The sequence below is a fragment of the Furipterus horrens genome, unplaced genomic scaffold (genome assembly GCF_987537825.1).
Source record: "Furipterus horrens unplaced genomic scaffold, mFurHor1.1.pri manual_scaffold_1, whole genome shotgun sequence".
Lineage (NCBI taxonomy): Eukaryota > Metazoa > Chordata > Mammalia > Chiroptera > Furipteridae > Furipterus > Furipterus horrens.
This window is the reverse complement of record NW_028327171.1, coordinates 31,354,288-31,375,674: the sequence shown is the minus strand read 5'-3', so window position 1 is coordinate 31,375,674 and position 21,387 is coordinate 31,354,288. Positions and strand designations below refer to the sequence as shown.

General features: G+C 35.9%; 1 protein-coding gene and 1 long non-coding RNA gene across 4 annotated transcripts in view; one reads left to right on the top strand and one right to left on the bottom strand.

Moving 5' to 3' along the window:
• SERPINI1 (serpin family I member 1) overlaps nt 1-21,387 on the bottom strand; it is a 78,277-nt gene that overhangs the window by 8,987 nt on the left and 47,903 nt on the right. For both annotated transcript variants that reach the window (XM_090273542.1, XM_090273532.1), the window contains 5 exons: nt 19,966-20,233; nt 18,712-18,942; nt 16,758-16,952; nt 15,102-15,306; nt 6,415-6,512 (listed from right to left, as the gene is read on the bottom strand). In XM_090273542.1, the coding sequence (XP_090129668.1) occupies nt 6,415-6,512; nt 15,102-15,306; nt 16,758-16,952; nt 18,712-18,942; nt 19,966-20,215 (979 nt within the window). In that variant the 5' untranslated portion in view covers nt 20,216-20,233. The remainder of the gene's footprint in view (nt 1-6,414; nt 6,513-15,101; nt 15,307-16,757; nt 16,953-18,711; nt 18,943-19,965; nt 20,234-21,387) is intronic.
• Nucleotides 552-14,385, top strand: LOC150020836 (uncharacterized). Of its 2 annotated transcripts, XR_016510492.1 has the most exons (4): nt 552-641; nt 4,904-5,059; nt 13,133-13,234; nt 14,291-14,385. It is a non-coding gene; the product is annotated as an uncharacterized LOC150020836 (long non-coding RNA). The 2 variants fall into 2 exon arrangements; XR_016510493.1 differs by lacking the exon at nt 4,904-5,059.

Sequence of the window (21,387 nt, the reverse complement as noted above, 5' to 3'; positions counted from 1 at the left end):
CTTCAAGGTAGGAATACTATTTGTTTTACTGGGTAGATTTTTGTAATAGACAAGCAAATATTCATTCATTCATTCACTCATGTACTAAGCACCTACTATGTGTCAGACATTGTTGATGCACTGGGCATACTATGGTAAACTAAACAATTTCCTCCTAATGGGGGAAAGCAGACATTAAATGACAAGAACAATTAAAAAGCAAGTCAATCAATTATCACAATTTCAGGGTGTAGTATGTGTAACTAAGAAATAAGATTAGGTGATGTGTTGGCTGGTGACTAGGGCATGGAAGAAGAGCTGCTTTTCATAGGCCATTAGAAGAGGCATGTCTGAGAAGGTCAATCTGAGCTGACACCTAAAGAATGAGAAGACCTACAGGTAGGGTTCCCAGTGGAGAGAAAAGCTAGTGCAGAGGCAGATACAAGCCAGGTATGTTCAAGGACTCAAAAGAGGGCTTGTGTGGCTGGAATGTGGGGAGTGAGGAGGATTGGAGGTTTGACACACGCTCCCACACTTGGAGCAAACCAGAGCCAAGCACCGTTCACTCACCACGCACTCACACAGCCTCGATCCTGGGCTCTGAGTATAGAAAAATGTCTATGACAATCCCTGCTGCTGAGGAGCTCTGGGGCCAGAGACAGGTATGTGAACAAACAATCTAAGAAAACCTCTGCACTATGAGAATGCACAGGAAGGAACGTAAATCATCTAGGAAGGGAGAGCTGTCAGTGGAGGCTTCTCCGAGGCAGTGACACTTGGGCTGGTTCTCAAAGAATAAGCAGAGGAGTGAATGTCAGAGAAGGGGACAAGAGCATTCCAAGGAGAGAGTTACACTTCCAAAGAGAGATGAGCAGCGGGGCTGGAGGTCCAGTGGGAGCCTGGTTTATCAGGAGGTGAGGAGTGGCAGGGGATACGCCCCAGACTAAGCCCTTGTACCCTGATGCTAGAGAGCTGGGCTTTGTCCAGAGGTAACAGAACATGACTGCTTTCATTCTAGAAAACACCTGTGGCAGGAGCTATAAAGGGGGAATCAGATGAGGAAAAAGCTAGGGGCAGCAAGATCAAGTTTGTTAACTTTTGCAACAGTCTAGGCAAGAAAGCCGGAGTAGAAATGGAATGATGGCACCAGAAGAAATACAGCCCTCTGGCTTAGAGGTGCAAGGACAAAGAGAACAAACAAGGGCAGAATGTGAGACCCAGTCTGGCATAAATCTAAGCGCTTTAGTCTGACCTGGATATGGCTTTTGCTGGGGCCTCTTAACTCCTTGATTTTATTGGCTCCTTTATTAAAGCTCGTACTTTATGCTGAAAGATTTAATACTCACTTTTTCCCTCCTTACACCTTCCAGGAGGATTATCTATTAATCCCAATGCTGACACTCACTCATTTCCATTACAAAAATAGCCCTGCTCTATAACAGGATCTTCACTGCAACTAGATGAGCATTTTAAAACCAGCCTGGGAAGAAAATGGTTCTCAATGCTCTCTAGATTCCATGTTTATTATGAGTCTTTACTATGTTTTATGTTAATGGAAGTTAGCATCAAAAGCAATGGACATCAAATTGAGATAAAAAACAAGCACAATAAATACAGAGCCTCTCACGTTATCCATTCTCTCATCCAGTAAGTACTGCGCAGAAAGCACAGTTCTAGGTGCTTCCCCAGTGCATATAAGGATCAATCTTTCGGGAGGGTTAAATTCTGGCAGGGGATATCTGGAGCATAAATAATGATACAATGAGATCAGATGTATATGTGGCATAAGGAGAAATACAGAATAGGATATTTTAGAATTTAAGGAGTAGTCACCTTTGGCTGTTGTAATGTGGTGGCTTGATAACGCTGGGGATATCTGCGCTGAGGCTCAGTTCTAGAGGCCTTTCGGGTGGGAGAGATTTCATAACGAGGGGGAGCAGGGCGGGTGTGTGATGCAGAGCGAGTGTTCGGTGTGGCTGGAGCACCAGCTGGGTATAAGGAATCAGCCGCAGTTAAGGCTAGAGGGAGCTAAGGTCTGAAGGCCCTGCTGAGCAGCAGACTGTGCACAGCAGGCTGAGGGGGTGCTTTAAACAGGAACTGGAATGATCTGAGAGTGCGTTTTAAGGCGATTTATCTTGATAATTCTTGGCAGTAGTAGATAAGTAGTAGATAAGACAGATTAGGTGAGAGAGAGATTGGAAACCTTTTAGGAGGCTATTGAAATAGTCTAAGGCAGCAGTAATGGGAGTCCCAAATGAAGGTGAAGACCGGGAAATGGAAAACGAAGCAGCACATTCAAAAGGTCTTAGCAAAGGAGCCTTAAGTCACTCTTTCTCCAGAAGCAGGAGAACATGAATCAGAGTTGTTGTTGTTCTGGTCCGCTACCAAATTGCGTTCGCACTGTTGGAAGGTAGATGTTTTATGCGTGGTGATTTAAGAGTCTGGCAGTGCCACAATGGTACCTGCCTGGTTTCTGGGTGCTTTCAAAGGCACAGAAACCATTCATAATGTTATTAAATGTACAAAACTCACTAATAATATTTTCCAGTTTTTAAGTAATAATTTTAATTGAAAAAAAAAATACATACACAGGGTAAAATTCTAAACAGTACACAGTGGTACGTGAAACAAAAACTCTTCTTTTATCTAAGAGCCTCTGCCCATATTGGAGAGGCAACTACTGCTATTACTTTCTAAGATGTTGTTCGGAAATGTTCCGTGCATTTAAAAGCTTAAATACATATCTATATTCTCCTCCTCCACCTTTTTGTCCAATATGCTCCCATTCTGCAATTTGACTTTTTTTTTTTTTTTCCATCTCTGCTTCCACAATGCTTTCTCTAGTAAAGGGTTTCTCAGCTCATCACTATTGACATTTGGGCTGGATGATTCCTTGTGTGCAGGCTGTCCTGTGCAGTGTAGACCACAGGCATACAGAAAGCCTCCCGAGCCTCTACACCTAACATACCAGTGAGTATCCCTCTAGTTGTGACATCTAAGAAGGTCTCCAGCAATTGGCAAATATCCTCAGAGGGTCAAATTGTCCTGGTTGAGGACCACTGTGCCAATAAGGCACTTCTATCACTCTTCATTTTATTAAATCCAGCTCTTTATGTCTTTCTCCCCACAAGTCTGTGTGCTTCTTTAGAGTGGGTATGATATATTAATTCCTGGCTGGTTTAGCTCAGTGGATTGAGCGTCGGCCTGCGAGCTAAGTGTCGCTGGTTCGATCTTCCAGTCAGGGTACATCAGAGAAGGAAAACTCTGACTCCAAAAAACCTCCGCTGCCTTGCGGCATACCTCTTCAGGGGAAAGGCTAAGGGAGTAAACCCCGACAGAAAATCCGGAGCCGGAGTCCCTAAGGCGGTTTGATGTTGTGATCAACACCGGCAACTCCTGCGGCGCACCTGAAGCCAAGCTGTATCGACTCCGTCTTTCCCTTGGACCCTTCAGCTGCGAAGAGAGGGGGGGTCTGCTGCATGGGCAACAGCAGACCCTCCATATTACCCTGCCCAGGCTCTGTAGCTTCAGCGTCATCGCAAGATGTCGATTCAACACGGGAGGAGACAGATACCATGTCACTCCCGAGTCGGACTGCACAGCCATTCTCGGCGGTGCAGATGGACTCTTAAGAAGCTACACCATCGTCTCTCGAGACGGACGGCTGCCGACGACGATATATTAATTATTTCTTTATTTTTATGACACAGTACTTTGCTCACACTATCTGCCTCACATAGAGTTGTTAAAAGAAAGAAATAGATATGGCACTGAATATACCTGATGTTATATCTTAAACACCATGAAGTTCTCATTAAGGTAGAAAGTAATAACAAAGTAATCCGGGGTAATAATCTTCCTTGGTGCTGTGGTGTTACTAAGTGTCAAAGACATTTTAATCATTATTTGGAGAAGCAAAGAACTTTACAGGTGACAAGAATACCAATCATGTAAGGCAGAGTATAAGGTGCCCAAATAAATGATGCAGGTATTAAATAACATTGAATTTAGAGGAAGCAGAGATGCAAGCTTTGTACTTGTGTCACTAGATAGTTTTTGAATGAATGATTTATACATTGGAGTGTGTGTATGTGTGAGAGAGAGAGAGAGAGAGAGAGAGAGAGAGAGAATATGAAGGATGTATGGGTTGGGGTGACTGCATGCTGGGTCTATCAATATTGGTAAAACTAGGAATTTAAGAATTACACTGGCTTTAGATCTTTTATCAAGTTATTCTGAAGACCTGAACTGGGTAGTATATGAGGATGGGGAATTCTGGATTTTTTACTGATGTTTTAAGGAGTATGTATTCCAAGAAATGTAATGTGTAAAGTGGCTAGAGGAAGCCTCTTCTCTCCTTCCTCCCTTTGTTTTATCCTTTAGTGAACATCTACTGTATGCAAGTGTGTGTCGGCCCTGTGCCAGGTATGGGGAATGCAGCTGGGAGCAGGATGCTGAGAAGGATTCAGTTCTGATGGAGATTTGATCAAACAAAGAGCGACTTCACATATGTATGATATGAACTCTGAAAGACCCTACTGTTATTTCTAATCTCCAAACCATCTGCCTTCACAATGTATATCTATGCTCTATTGTCTCTGTACACAGTAAAGGCAATTATTTCCTTCTACACCTTCCAGATATGTCAAACATGTTAAGCTACACTAACCACAATAATTGATTTGTCACTGCAGTGCTACTCCCCCAGGACTGAAAAGCAACAGATATTCAACACATGTGAAATAATGGCCCAGATGTTTGGGTGAGACAGTGAGGAATGAATCTCTAATCAAACTGAAAACAGAGCCACGGTCAGAAAGCAGAATGTAATTACCCAGTTGAAATTTAGCCAGTACAGTAGACAGATTCTCTCAGTTCCTCAGGAAGGGAGTATAAGAACTTTGTTTTTAAATTTTTTACACAGGTCAGGGCCGGAGCATAAGAACTTCAAATTATACCATGCTTGAGCGATGAACGTATTTCTGACTCAAGTTCAAAGATATTCATTACGTTTGGAATCTCCACCAGCAGTACCTTCTTGACAATCTAACTGAAGAGTTCAGAGCCTCAGTTGCTGGATGTGAATCACGAAAACCTTTACTGTGGAAAATTCATTTCTTTTGTGTTGGCAGAAACACTTATATGGTAGATATTTAGAAAAGCTCTATTACTGTTTTGTAATGTAAGCTCTCTAAGTAAAGGGTAGAAGAGTTGGTATCAGATACATCAGTATCATCTCACTGCTGGAAGCTAAGTGTTGCTTAGGAAACAATCTGCCCAATCCTCAATCTGGAAGGGCAAGGCTTTTTTGATTGTAGACTCCTTGAGAATTTATTGAAAGCTATGAATGTGCTGCCTCCTCCCTTGCAAAATCTCTCTCTCTCTGGTCCATGCAAATGCACACCTATATGCACTTTCAGAGATGAGGGCCTCTGCTTCCCTGAATTTAGTCCATGGGCCCTGACACTCCCAGTTTAGAAACTATTATTTGGTCATTTTGATTTTCTATATTTTGTTACTTTAGCATAAGAATACTAAATTTTCTTTTACAACTCATGAACTGCTAAGGAAATCTTCTATCACTTCAGCTCTCTTTAGAAAGAGAACTGGGTTCAATAAATAGTACATAAAGAGGTCTTACATGTTGAGTTTCTTTTATCTTGATATATATTTGACTTTACGTCATCAAAAACAGATTGTTTTATTTTCTGTGTTCTATAGAAATATAAAAAATAAGTATTATATAAGCTGAGTCTCAAACTCACAGATAGCTTAATTCAATGATAATGATAAACGTCTAAATTTCTAAAACGATTTTGCATATTCTAAGTATTTTAATGTTACTAATATGCTATGATTTTTACCTAGGGTATCTGATTCAAATAATTCAAGTGGATTTTATTTTCTTGGAATAGTTAAAATAAATTACCCAACACCCAATATACCAGGTATATTTTGACGTTACTTCTTCAAAACCAGTGTTTCCAGATTTAAGACTTAGAATAATATTTACAATATCTCACAAAGTACTCCTTTAAAAAAGTATCTAGGTCTCACAACTGACACTCATTTAGCCTCTCTTCTTTCTTTCCTCTATGATTTATTATTATTGGACATATTGAGATATTCAATCAACATGTTATTGAGTATCTACCCTATAAGGCATTGTGTCAGATGGGATGGGAAGTTCAAAGATGTATAAGGCAGGTGTTCTGGAGATTATAATCTATTTTGAAGACAAGACACAGACAAGAATAATATAAACTTAATGTTATGACTATAGTTTTGCTTATAAAATTTAAACATATTTGTTATATTTATCTGGCAATTAACTGTTTTACCTCAGAACTCCACAGTAAATAGAGGATTCAACATCATCACTTTTAAAACCTTTTATGAAATAACATTTTTAAAAAATTAGTGTTTATTCCCTACCAGACAAGGCTGTCATATTTGCATGTTTGTTGAAAACTTCAGTTATTCCAAGAGCCTTCAAAACATCTTTTAAATCAATTTCCTGTTCCACAGTGAACCTGGAGAACACATAGGGAGGAAAACAATTTGTTATAGCATTTTGAAAGTATTTAGTTACAGTATTTTGTTACCTGAGACAAGAATAAAATGTTAGATATGTTGATTTTTAAAGTCTCTTTTGAGAGGGAAAATTATGCTAAAACTGGTTTTTGACTGCAAGTAGTATTTGATTGTGCTTGTAAAAAGAGGGGGAGTCCAATAAAATAATGTAACAGAAAAGTATGAAATTATTAAGTAGAAAAATATATAATATGGACACAAAGTCATAATAGATGGTGGAATAAATTAGTTTTGATATCAAGAATCATTACCATACTACTATGTAAAACTTGTAAATAAAGAGTTTTCAAATTCCTTTAATCTGGTAATATAGTTGCTTTTTTAAGCTGGTAATGATTAATCATACATTTACCCAAGGTGCTTCCTTCTCTTCCTCGTATCCTGGTCAACTTCCTACCCAATGGAAAGCATTAAATAAGAGCCAATTTTTGCTATAAAATGAATACATCCAGCATTTCAACTCCATACAACTCACAGAAAGGAAACATAAAAACTATTGTGTTAAAAATATATATATCTTCATGATTATATTAACCTCTAGGACATAAGCCTGTTTTCATGGTAGCTGTTAACAAATAAAAGTGAGTTAAGTATTATATCTTAAAAACCATGCACTTTTTTCTATTATATAGAGATTTTTAAAACAAGAATAATAGATCCTTTTCTGTTCTAATGAATTAATATACATGATAATATACTTTATGAATTACTACACATAAATGTGCCTCATTTTTGTAAAAATGAATAATTATTTAAAAACTTAAATAACAATAAGTACACGGGTCATTAACAGAATATTAACTTTAAAAAGTGGTTTCCACAGAGCCCCAGCCAAGTGACTCAGTTGGCTGGGTGTCATCCCACAAGGCAAAAGGTCACCGGTTAGATTCCCAGTTGGGGCATATGCCTGGGTTGCAGGTTTGGTTCCTGGTGAGGGCACTTGCAAGAGGTAACTGATCAATGTTTCTCTTTCACATCAATGTTTGTTTCTTTCCCTTTCTTCCTCCTCTCCTTTTCCCTCTCTCTTAAAAAAAAATGCTTTCACAGAAAGCCAGATTGCTACTAAAATGGAATGTCTTTCAAACCAATTAATTGTATCACCCATCTTACTAAAGATATAGCCAAAACATGGCTGCGTTAAGAAACAAATGCATTTATTAAAGGCAAAGGGCTTCATTATTTTCTATAAAAAAAAATGAAAACAACTGTTTAGAACTAAATCTGCCTCCTGATAAATATAGCTCGAAATATAAATTGTAGGCAATGGCTGTGTACTTAAAAGAGCTAAGTCTGTGATAGTCAGTTAACGATACATTAGCATAATTTCTGATGTCTGGCTTTAAGACCAGGGACAAGGGGAATGATCGCTATCAATAAGACTCAGACACCAAGAGAAATGACGAGGAGAGAACAGTTTTAGCAGGTCCATGTTTATAAAAAAAATAAGGCCAAAAGACCAGTAAGTGTATAGCGAACATATTAAACTAAGTACTAAATTTTATCTTTATCCTATACTTTAACTTGGACTTATATTGTTTATTTTGCTTTTGACAAAAAGTAGACATTGACTGTGAAAGTATAAAAGGAATATGAGTAGGAAAATATTGAATATCTTGTAGAATACATTCAATGGTTTAATTAAGGTGCTTTTTGTATGTGCATTATTATTATTATTACTCTTATTTATTTTTTGATCGTTTATATAGAGCTTAATATACATCCAGAACTGTTCCAAGAGTAGAAAAAAACAGATAAATTTAAATATCACTACAGCCCTTTGAAGTAGCTATTATTATAATCCTCAGTTAAAACAAGAAGAAACTTAAGGGCAGAAAGATAAAATAGCTCCACAAGGTCGTACAGCTAAATAAATGGCAGAGCAGGATTAGGGGTCCAGGTAGCATGATATAAATCCTAAAATAGAAACATAAATGAAGCTATCAGAAGTGAATTCTCTCTTCTTTCTTCTTCCTCCTACTCCTCCCCCTCCCCCACTGCCCCTCTTTCTCCTCTTCTTCTTCTTTTTAACTGAGAGTTATTTATTTCTTTCCTCATTGCCAAACATTTCCCTGGTGTTACTAACCAGATATTAACATAGTTTCTTCATTTCTCCTCCCTGACAATCCTCATCTACTGAAAGGGCTCGAAGGCCGCAACTGCCAATGAAAATGAGTGCTTGGCCTCACTTGTTCATCTATACCCTGCTAAGTCCTCATTCCTTCCTTTGGTCGACCTCTGTCTGCATTTTCTAAGAATATTGCTCTCTATCCTCCCTTATATGCATTCTATCATCTTTTATCCTGAGACTTTGACACCAGATATAGAAATTTATCTGGAATTTGTAAGAAAACTTTTTTTTTTACTTCTTTAAAGCAACTTGGTTTGTTTCACATGTCTGATGCTGGTTGTTTAGGTGAAGATGTCAAATTACCCGGACTGAACTTGGGCAAGTTCCTTGATTTCTGAGCCTCAGTTTTGGCATATGAAAAAATGACAATAGTAATAATACCCACTTCACAGTATTGTTGAGGGGATTAAAAAAGGTTTCTAGAAGCCTTAGGATGGTCCTGGCATGTAGCGGGTATGCAATAGAGGGCAATACTGTTAATATTTCTTACTATATTGAAGTTATGTATAATATTCAAATTATTATAGATGTTAGGATGTATATATTTCCATTTAGTAGTGATGAAGTGACTTGATTAAATAGCTGTATTAATCCCTGTTACTTTAACTAAATTAGTCAAATCTAGTGTTTTTGTTTTTTTTTTAATTTTAATATTTGTAGTACCTGGCATAGGAGAAAGCACATAAGTTGAAGTGAAATAAAATCCAGGTATCCATAAAAATGTTTGTTCCAAGTTGAAGACAGGATGTAAACAATTTCTATTTATTCATTCATCTTTTTTCTCATCAAACTATTGAAAAAATAGCTATTATCCATTTACAATCTCTTCCTCTTAATACAGACTAATATTAATATAAATAATCATTGTTATTTTCTTTACACTGAGTGCTTACTGTGTCACACACTATTTTATGTTATTTCATTTAATTAAACCTATGACAATTTCACACAGTCCTTTGAGATAGGTATTATCTCTATTCCAATAAAGAACAAACTGAAGTAAAAAAAAAGCTAAGAAGTTGCCTTAGTCATACAGTCAGTAGGTCATCAAATGAAGATATGAACTAAGGTCTTTCCAACTCCAAAGGCCCCCGACACTAATCACTATAATTTTGACAACAGTTTATTTAAAAACAAACAACTACAGAGCGGAGAAAGAGGTGCAAATCGGGGACATCTGTAATAGTGTCAACAATTTTAAAAAGGCTAAACCCTGTTTTTTTTTTTTTAAACCAAAAGGCATGACTGTTTTAATAAAAGCATACAATGTAATGGTGTATTTGCTTCTTTTGGAGGGCAGAAGCATCAGAGACTGAGGAGGTGTGCGGAGCAAATGTTAGAAAAGAACAAATATACAAGTAAACGACCTTTAAGAAAATTTATAAATTTATAAGCAATTAAGGAACCTAGTAAAAGGCATTCAGGTTAAAGAACAACATCAGATGGTCTATGTATCGATTTTGTTTTACAAACATGAAACTTAAGTGCTTTATTTGTAGACAATTATTTCAAAATAACAGCATGGTTTCCTGTTACAACATACAGAACCACTTTTTATCCTTTGATTTCTCTCTAATCACAAATGACAAATCTGAGACTACAAAAGTCAGAGTGAAGAGATGCTATAGCCAGGTACCTCTGCTTTCCAAGTAGTCAGATACTGGATTTTGATTTTAGAAAACTCTTCTTATACCTAAGCTGAATCAGTAAAAACTGAAGTCAGCACATGCAATGAAGAGAGTAATGTTCATGAGTACCAAGTTTATAAAACTCCTACCTAGAGAAAAGTATAGATAAAACTATCCATAGATTAAGATAAGATAAATTCTAGTAGTTAAAATGTACACTGAGCCCTGGTTGGTGTGACTCAGTGGATTGAGTGCTGGCCTGTCAACCAAAGGGGTTGCTGGTTTGATTCCCAGTCAGGGCACATGCCTGGGTTGCAGGCCAGGTCCCCACTTGGGGCACTGAAAAACAAACAATAATAGTAATACTATGTAGTACTTATTACTCTGTGCCAGCAGTATTCTAAAGTGCTTTCAAGATTATATATATTTTATGTTAGCCAAACTACTTTTGCTTTCATGGGTAAATTGAAAGAATATCTGACAATATCACTTAAATCTTAGAGATGTATGACTATGCATAAATCTTATGATATTCCTCTGGATCTGGCAGTATCACATAGGTGTAGTAATCTTACCCTCTCCAAAACAGACATCTTGTATTTGGGATAAATGTACAATTTTAATTTATTATCTGATTCCTATAAGATTTATTATTCAAGGAGGGAAATAACAAAAATACAAAAGTCATTGCCATTTCTCTTCCCTCCACCCCCAAATACTCTATACTTCTTAAGGAAAGCATTTTAAAGCTTTTTGTATAAAACCTAGTATAACAGAAAATAAAATACCTGTCAAGCAGGACAAGAACTGGTCAAATTACAGAAATGCAAACTTGCATTTTCAGGTAATAATTTCCATATGAATAAAACTATACAAACCATTTAAGACAGACACTTGCGCAAACCTAGAACACAGCTATCAGAACACTTTTACCTTTGCAAAATTGGGTCATAGCAGCCACTACCCTTATTGAACATTTTGAGGATGTTAATATTGTAAAATGGAGGGGGTAGGTGGTTTTCCATTGATTATTACTGCATATAGGTATTTGAAAATAGCCAGTCTCTTAAAAAGAGAAACCAATTTTATCTTCTCTCTCTTTCAGCCTCCCTTTTTACACATTTGCCATGTATAGGGAGAGTTTACAGAACTGCTAGAGTAATGGATACATGGTAATCATCTGCCTAGTTTAGTAACAGGCATTAATATGAGCAAGCAAGTCAAACTATTTCATAATTGAACAGTATCTCTTGGAATATGAAAAATTAATTTTCTTCTGCTGCCATGTTCAGTTTCTCAGTGGGATCTGGAGCCCACATTTTATGATTGAATTAGAATATGTGATATTTATTAAGCATTAATTTACAATTCTGTTATAATACTCCTAAGTAACTGCATCCTCACAAAACTGAAGCATTTGGAGATGCTGCACTTAATGCATAAACTTCGATAAGGCAAGCACTAACAATGTACTGAATTTCTCATTATCAAAAGGAATTCATTATATAAGGAAAAATACAAAATTAATGATAAAAGTCTCTGGATGAGAGTTTAGATCTGATTTAGATAGTTATTTAAGTTTAATTAGTTATGTTTAAAAGTAAGTATTTTTAGATAAGATATATTGTTTATATATTCAATATGTAGGTCAATTATCTATTTACATATACAAACAGGAGGTCTGTGCCGAAAAAGTCCAGCCACTGTTAATATAACAAGAATGGCTGGTGTGACATAGATGGGGCCTGGCAGTCAAGGAGAGTGGACTGGAATGTGCGTGTGTGAACAATGACAACTTCACTGTACTAGTCAGCGGGGGGCAGTAGACAAAGTTCAGTGAGCATGTGTACTGTGTGGCCGTCACATTCAAAATGACTGAGCGAGTAGAGCAACAAATCTGCATCAAATTTTGCGTTAAGTTTGAACATTCCTCCATGCAAACTATTCGGACGATTCAGAATCCAGAAGGCTGCAGCTATGGGCACCTGGTGATTGGCAGCTTCATCATGACAATGTGCCCTCTCATATTTCACGTCTCATGCAGAGGTTTTTGATGAAACATCAAATCTTGCAGATGACTCAGCCCCTCTGCAACCCAGATTTGGTGCCCTGCAACTTCTGGCTTTTCCAAAAACTAAAATCCCCTTTGAAAGGCAAGAGATTTCAGATGGTTGATGAGATTCAGGAAAATACAATGGGGCAGCTGACGGCTATTGGGAGAACCGTGTGAGGTCCCAAGGTGCTTACTTTGGAGGGGACTGAGGTGCTGTTGTCCTGTTTACAATGTTTCTTGTATCTTGTATCTTCTTCAATAAATGTCTCTTTTTAATATTACATGGTGGGATACCTTCTGGACAGATATGTATATAGAAAGCCAAGGAGAATACACACACACACACACACAAACACACATTCTTCTTGGCTTTATTTCTTAGATATTCATTGGCTACCTCTCCTTGAGTATAGACTTATAGTGTAATCTTTATACATAAATGTTTTCGTGGAAAGTTATGCAAAGAATATTTTAGCCCAAAAGAAAATTGCTGGAGTACAAGTACCTTAATTTATATATGTAGATTAAGAAATGTAAGGCTATATATTATGATTGTTATATATTATGCATGTGTAATACTAACATAATGAGTATATATAGAGTTCTTTTTATTTCTTTTTTTTTAGTACAAATTTTTATATTTAGAATTAGCCAGCTGGACTTAGTTTTAGATGATTCCAATTTTGTTGGCAATATCCAAAGCATCACCGTCTGGAGCGAGTCAAACTTATGCCTTCTCCTCCCCATCAGGCCTGATCAGGGTGTTGACACTGGGAACATCAACGTCACAGAGATTCTTCACAGCCTTTTTGACCTGGTGCTTTTTGGCCTTGATGTCCACAATCAATACAAGTATGCTGTTGTCTTCTGTCTTCCTTGTGGCTGACTCGGTAGTCGGGGGAACTTGATAATGGCATAGTGGTCAAGTTTATTTCTACTAGGGGTGCTCTTCCAGGATATTTGGGCTGCCTTTGGAGCCACAGTGTCTTAGACCTCCAGAAGGTAGACGACGTGTGGATCTGTGCGTGTGTGTGTGTGTGTGTGTGTGTGTGTGGCTGTGGATGCCTTTAAGCATTGCTTTCTTTGCCTTCAAAGCCTGTGCCTTGACTTCGGCTTTGGGAGGGGCAGGGACTTCCTTCTTTGCTTTGGGTGCCATCTTATTGAAAAACTGTATATATATTTCTAGTTAAAACTGTTTACAGTTCCAAATAGATCTCCATTAACCAAAGTAAATATCAGCTAAGTGTTTTTAACGAATAAGCTTATATAAGATATAACTTTTGATTTTAAATATCCAGAAAGGGCAAATCTACAGATATTTAGAAAAATAGATTAGTAGTTGCCTGGCTCCCAGGATGGCAACAGGGATTAATTGTAAATGGGCACTGGGATTTTATTGGGGTGATGGAATATTCTAAAACTTATTTTCTTCACTTAATATACTTTAGAAATCCAAATAAGCTTGAACTTTTAAATGATAATTCCTAAAATTAGAATAAACATGAATGGTAATTAAATTTTAATACTACATCTTATCACCTTTCAATGTTCATATTAATGAATCACATTTGTATAATTTTCTTAATATAAAATGAATGTTAAAACTGTACTTTCACATACACACATATATGGGTTTATCTACTGTTTATTTGTATGTCTTGTTTCCTAGTCCAGAACTTACACATTATGTTTATACACTTGTATTGTTTATTGGTCTCACTCCCCTACTAGGTTTTAAGGTATTAAAGGACAGAATAAATGTCTTCAATTGGATTTGGTTTTGCAAACACATTTCTATTATGGGGAGGAGATCCAACTTTCAGAGAACTTACAGAAGTAAAGCAAGACTTACTGTACAAAAAGGTACCTTCATTGTGGGGTGGTAACATAAATGTACTGTCATAACAGGGAGATGTATAAATGAGGACAACATGAGTGTCACCTGCTCCATCAGAGGGCTCATGGAAGGCTTCCTAAAACTACTGCCAGAGCTGTACCCCGAAGCTTAAGTAAGTAAATCTGGCAGAGCAATGTGAAGAGGACATTTTTGGCCAATAAAAGAAAAACATACATAGAGACCCAGAGGCATGAAAAGAGCATGATGCCTGTGGCATAACCACAAGTGCACAGATAGTACCTGCTACAACACGTTTGATGTGCTGAGTGGCCAGAGGCTAAGGCTGAGGAAGGGAATGAGTCAGAACATTAAGGCCCTGCTTGGACTTTATTCTTTTGGCCACAGGGAGAAACTTAAGCTTCTTCCTGCTTTTTTATGGTTGCATCTCAGCACCTAGCACAGTGACTCGCTTGCACTTTTTCCAAAACTGTTAGAGATGATTTTTGCAGCCAGAATCACCTTTAAATATTCATGAAATACAGAAGACTGTCACTGTAAATTATATTCAGAGACAATCCATTGGAAAAATCTCTTAAAATGAAGCTAAGACTCTTGACTCATATCCCAAACTAGGTGATGGTAAATAGTGCTGAATAAATTAATAAGTGAGGCCATGACTCAGGGCAGGATTGAAGGAGAATGAAAGAATACTTTTTTTAAAAGAAGAAGAAGGGGAATCAGAGGAGAAGGAGAGCACAGAGAAGGAGGAGAGTAGCACAAGACTTAAAATTCAAAAGTAATGGGAAGAGTTTTTCCAGGTCAGAATCTTCACTGATATGCCCCCTTCCTGCTCTCAGAGGGAGCCACAGGACAGCCTCTCACCTGGGCAGGTACACTTCCACTTTTTGCTTCTTCACAGAGTTGGCCCATTCTTCAATCAGCTGTGCTTTGACCAGCGGCTCCAGAGCGGCCAGTGGAACTTCCTGTCTGGACAACACCAGCATCATACTTATCTCATCTCCCTCATATGGTATTTCTAGGACTTGGTAGATACCACCAGCTTCATTGGAGCCATCACTAAATTCACCTAAAAAAATAAAATAAAGGTGATAAAAGGCCCATGTCAAAGCCTAAATGAAAGGTTTAAATCTGTTATAATATTTTCTTCAAAATAGTGTATAGAATATAAAATATGTAGGCACCAGAGAAAGAGGGTTTATTTAAAAATAGACCTTGAAATTTAAGTGAATCCTAAGCCTTGCAGAGTCTATTTTAGAATCCCAGAATTATTTCATGTTTGTCATAACATGCTCTCTAGACTTAGTTTTTTTAAAAAAATGAGATTTCAAATGAATATAAATTTAAAGGATATTATTAGAATCAATGAAAAGTTCTGGTTAGAAAAATAAAGTCCTGGATCCAACATTACATTTACCAGTATCTGCCTGATTACCAAGAGGGGAAAAACTGGCCATGTAATACCTGGTGCTCTATTACTATCACAGCTAAAAGCTTTGAGGCCAAGGTAGCACAGCCAAAATGAAATCTATTGCATTTTACAATAGGTATTTAGTGTACTGTGGCAATTATGACCTTCAAATTAGGTAATTAGGTAAATTAGATAATTGGCTTTGTGTTCTATAAACAATTAAATTGACTAGGTCTTCATAAAAGAGTAGTTGGTAAAATAAATGGTCCTACCACGACTTTAGAATTTTGCCCATTACAAAAATAATAATAATAATAATAATGCTTTTGTTGTGAGTATTTTCCTGCAATTGATCTAGGGTCTTTAAACATCACATTAAACATTTTGGTTCCAAATAAATGGATATTTTCCTTTTAGTTTTTACTGTTAATTTGATTAACAGTGATTATATATTTTTTATTTTTACAATGTATTCTAAATAGAGTAAGCTACTGGTTCCAACATACATTTAGTTTAAAATTACAGTGCTGCTTATGACAACAAACTAATCCAGTTTAATACAGGGTATAAAAAGGATTAGCAACTGAAACTTCTGAAAAGTTCAATGAAACATCTTTGAAAATGATGCCAAGGCTATTGCGCGGTACCACAAATTACAGATCCTCAATAAATGAAGCTATGAATGAGTAATTATGTCTGATCACACATACACAGGTGTGAAAGCAAAATTTCAAAAGAATGCTTGTGATTTAAAAAGTATGGAATCAAATCAAGAGCTGAGTGGAACATATGGATCACTGAAAACCACCCAAAGCCAATGACTTTTTGTAGTAATTGAATATTCTTACACGAGGTCAGGTACTTTTATGTGAATAAAGTCACTCTGCAGGTGTGATCAAATTTACAAATTGAAGAAACATATTGAAAAGCTGTCAATGCACATAATATTCACTCAGAATCTAATTAGAGGCTTGGAAAATAGAGCCAAGGAAATTGAATTGTAGCTCAAACTATATTGACAAGAAACTTAAGTAATGAATGTTTCATGTTCTTTTTTAGAAGGTTATTGATATACCTCAAAAAGAGAAATAAAAGCCAAAATGTCATACCATAATAAAATTCTCCTTGTTGATACATCATTGGAATTTGGACTTCACTTTCGTCATCCTTAGTGAAGGAAAAGGTTCTAGTATTTTCAGGTCTAAATTGTGACTTCCAGTTTCCCTTGAAATAGACAGCACTGATGAGGGCCAGATGAGTGACAGAGTCAAAATCTCTTGGGGATACCAAATCTTTCAACAGACCTATGTAGGAAAAATAAATGGATAAAAATTCATATTAAATTGGAAGATGAAATGGGACCAAAGATTATTAAACTACCATCTGATAGAGTGTTACAGAAAAGCTGTATACCTTTGCTAAATTTAAAATAAAATTTAAAAGTATCTTACTTTCAAAAGAAAAATATTCACACACAATTATAGCTTCAAGGCATCTAAAATACCCACACCACCTAAAATAACACAAGTATCTTGATACTTGCACAAGCCACAGAACCAAAACAACAGAATCTCAGCAGTTTCCAGTTGCAATGATGCATGTAAAACTTTTAGCCCAGAGTAAGCATTCAATAAACATTTCTAAGTTTAATCTTGATCACTGGACATAATTAAAGTGTCATTCAATTCAAACAAACCCCCATATACATTGGATATCTTTCTACCAAATATAACAAGTACTTTTGACTTGGCGAAAACAGACAAGTGAAACCCAATTTAACCTATCATCTATGATGCCTTTTAAACATTTTTTAATTTTATTTATTAATTTTTTATTGAGAGATAGGAAGGGAGGTAAAAAAGAAGGAGAGAAACATTGATGGGTTGCATCTCGCATGAGCCAGGACTGGGGACCAATACCTTTTTTTCTGTTACTTGAAATGTTCCTTTCCAAACCTATTTTGAGAGATACTGGGTCTTTGTTGATTGCTATATATTTAAAGAGAATATGGAAACAAACAGCTTTTAACAACTCAACTTCTTCCAGGGAGATTAATCTTGGCTTATTCTTTGATCGTTTAAAAAAAGGCATAAGGTTCTTTTAGCTTACATTTAAATCTCATAGTTGAAAGAGTGATTTTAGTGGGATTGATCATAGAGAAAAAGTAATACCATAGTAAAAAAGATAGGAACCAATATTGCTCTGTATTCTCTCATTTTATTAATTATAGCACTTCTGTGCTTACAAAGGTGCTTCAGCATTTTGAGGACGTATACAACACAAGGTTATGCCATCAGAGTTCTTTGCTGTTGTCCCACCATAAAATTTATTAGATTTACATTATTTGGGAAGTTTGACAATATGAGTTTAATGAGAAACTGTAGTAAATGTACTTTAAATTTGGTCACAATTTTTAATATTCTAAGTTCAATTATTTTTATGGTAAAATTGGAAAATAAAATGATAAAATATGAAACACTTGGAAAGATTAAATACAGTTAAAATATAGCAATTAAAAATAAAATTTTAAATTAATGTGTCTCTTTCTAATTTCTCTTCATCTATTTGGGTTTTAAATGGGCTGCTCTCTTTTAAAGGAATCCTAAACAATTTTTTTTGATTGCCAATCAAGTTCTGTGGTTTAAAAGCCAACAAAAATGATTAAAATCTGACTTTTAACTTTCTTATTCTATTTTAATCATAAGGGGGCCACCAACTGCAATTCCAACCAGTATCTAATTCATTAGTAAGCTAAAGCAAAATGTCATACAATAACGAAGATTACTATACAGAGAAAACCCATCAACTGGAGACCACAGATTTCAGATCACTTGATAGTGCCAAAATTCTATGCATGCCAAAAAGGCTAAACTTATTTCTCAAATATTTACTAATAAACAATGCTTCTAAAAACACTTTAATCTATACAAAGTAATTATTAGATACCGAACTAGATGTTATGTAATATTCAAAGTGCAAAAGGAATGAGGAAATAAACAATTTTAAAAGTAAGAGAAAGTCAAAACTAAGCTATTTGGGAAAGAAAAGAACAAAATGACATACTATTTGTGTTATTCTCCACCCAGTTATTGATATGGTTGGCCACAGCAATATTTTGACTGAAGTCCACATGATTTACTTCCGCATTAAAATATTTTTTCATCATTTGCAAAAACTTATCATTGATGTGAAAGTCATTTTGCACAAAGAGGGAATTGGCAACTTTCATCACATACTGGCTCTTTTCAGCAGTTACCATGTTAGAAAACTCCTTTAAGAAAGAAAATTCTTCACCTGCAAAATGACACAGGGTAAGTTTGTGAGTGGAGCAAACATGGAGAGCAGAAGAGTAAAACACAGCTGGGGACCCAAAGGAAAGCACTTCCTCATTTCCCACACTTGACATGGCAAGGAGGATCAATATTTGTGATTTCTAATATTCAAATTAACATTTTTGCAGTTTAGTGTTATCAACTGATAATATTTTTCATTTTAATCAATATCTTGGTAGAATCTATAAAGTAACAATTTTTGGTTGTTTATTTTCAAAGTACTTAGGTTACTTTCATTAAATTAGTCTTATGTTTATCAGAAATAAGAATTAAGTTTAATTATCTATTTAAAAATCAAATTATTCCTTAAAATTTTCTTTTACTAGACCTTTTTTAAACCTTACAATTAGAAAATCCATTAGAAATTGTTTTAATTCTTAACTTTTTAATGATGTAAGTCACATGTATATTAGAAGCAGTAAAATAGAGATTTTACATCATGTCAAAGTGATTACAAAATACATTTTGGCTACAAATTTTTCCAATACATATAGTTCTTATAATAATGCAACATTTCAAAAAAGATTCTTAGATTCTATTTAAACAATGAGGATACAATTGATATTAAGCAAAAAAAAAATCTGATATTCTTAGAGAATCATACTGCTTTTCTTTATAGCATTCATCACAGTTGTAAACTTCTATTTATTTATGTGATAATTGACTGATATATGTATCTCCCTCTAGACTCAAAATGTCACCAAAGCAAGAACCATGTTTGCTTTTGTTAATAACAGTACGGTTTATTTCAATAATATTATTATTAATAATAATAATATATTAATTCCTTTGGTTAACTCAGCCAGAGATGGAGCCTGGAATTGATGCCTTTCCTAGGTTTCTTCATGCTTCTTCAAGCCATACCACCTCAATGAGATTCTTTTCCTACTGTGCATAAATACCGCTGCCTCTGGTATAAGACCACAGAACTGAGTTGAAAGTTAAAGTTAAACCATCTTGAGAAATCAGACTTAAGCACACTTACCATTTTTCAGATTGTCATATCCCATTGAATGATGGATTTCTTTCCGGGTAGACCCTTGGGCTCCAAGTTCCATCATTCCCATTGCAAGGGTGACACTCAATGGAGAGAAAAGAATATTTTCATCTTCCCCAGTGGCCCGAAGGTGATTATACATATTCACTGACAAGTCAGCAATGGTTTCATCAGGGAAAGTGGCCCCTGCAGCCAAACTTTGCAGAACCAGCAAAGAGAAAAGTCCAAGGAAAGCCATGTTGGAATACTTTCAATCCTGGAAAACAGTAATTTACATATGAATTATTTCAGAAAATAAAGAGAGAAATATGAGTGTATATATATATATATATATATGAATTATTTCTTAACAAAGTTATAAAGTAAACTAAAAGTTTTTTTAATTAATTTATTTTTATTGTTTTATTTCATTACCATTTAACCCCTTTATACCCCCTTCCCCCAAGTAATCACCACATTGTCATCCATGAGTCCTTTTTCATTTTTGCTTGATCCTTCCATCCCAAAAACAGTCCCCAGAGCTGTCAGACTGCTCCCTATTTCTGAGTCTGTCTCTATTTTTCTTGTTAGCTCAGTTTGTTCATTAAATTATATATATGAGTGAGATTGTATGGTATTTGTCTTTAATATACAGTGTTAATATCTCTGTAACAAAAACCCCATTAAAGGATATGTTGGAAGGTTCTATTTTTCAATAGTCAATTAATAGTCAAATGAATAAATAACACTGCTAAGTTCTGAGGATACTCTCAGGAACATGATAGCCCAAGCCACCACCTTCATGGGTTTAAGATTATGTACAGATACACATACAAAAAGTATTTATAGGTTGTGTTTGTTGAGGCTAATTTATCCATTTTTCATAGCTTCACCATGTATATTTTGGTCAAAATTTTGAAACAGTTTACCCTGGCTTATACAATACAACGTAGATCCAGGACAACTATAATGAAAGCCAAAAGATATTTACAGGGTTTGAGATGAACTTGTGAAGTTAGACAACTAGAAGTGCCACTTAACTCATTCATTAGAATTGTTAAAATGAATACACCATGTAGCTAAGTTAGCGAGTAGAGGAAACAGATCATAAACACACCTGCCATGGGCCCTAGTTTATTTGGCCCAAACTACAGAACCCACAGGAAGTGGTAACCCAGAGAAAAGGCAGATTCAGCACATCCTTGTGTGGTTTTCCCTAACACATTGGTTCTCTAAGAGGCTGCTACTCCCAGTAACAATCTCTGAGCAGGGAGGGACCTCCTACAATACTATCCTTTTAGACTCAGGATGTTATAATGTCAGCTTACCCCAACAAACTGGTGATTCTATTTAAATCAATGTTTCTAAACATCAAGCTCAGCTGGTTCTTGAACTGATTTCTCTTGGAAAGAGAAAGCAGTGTCAGCACCC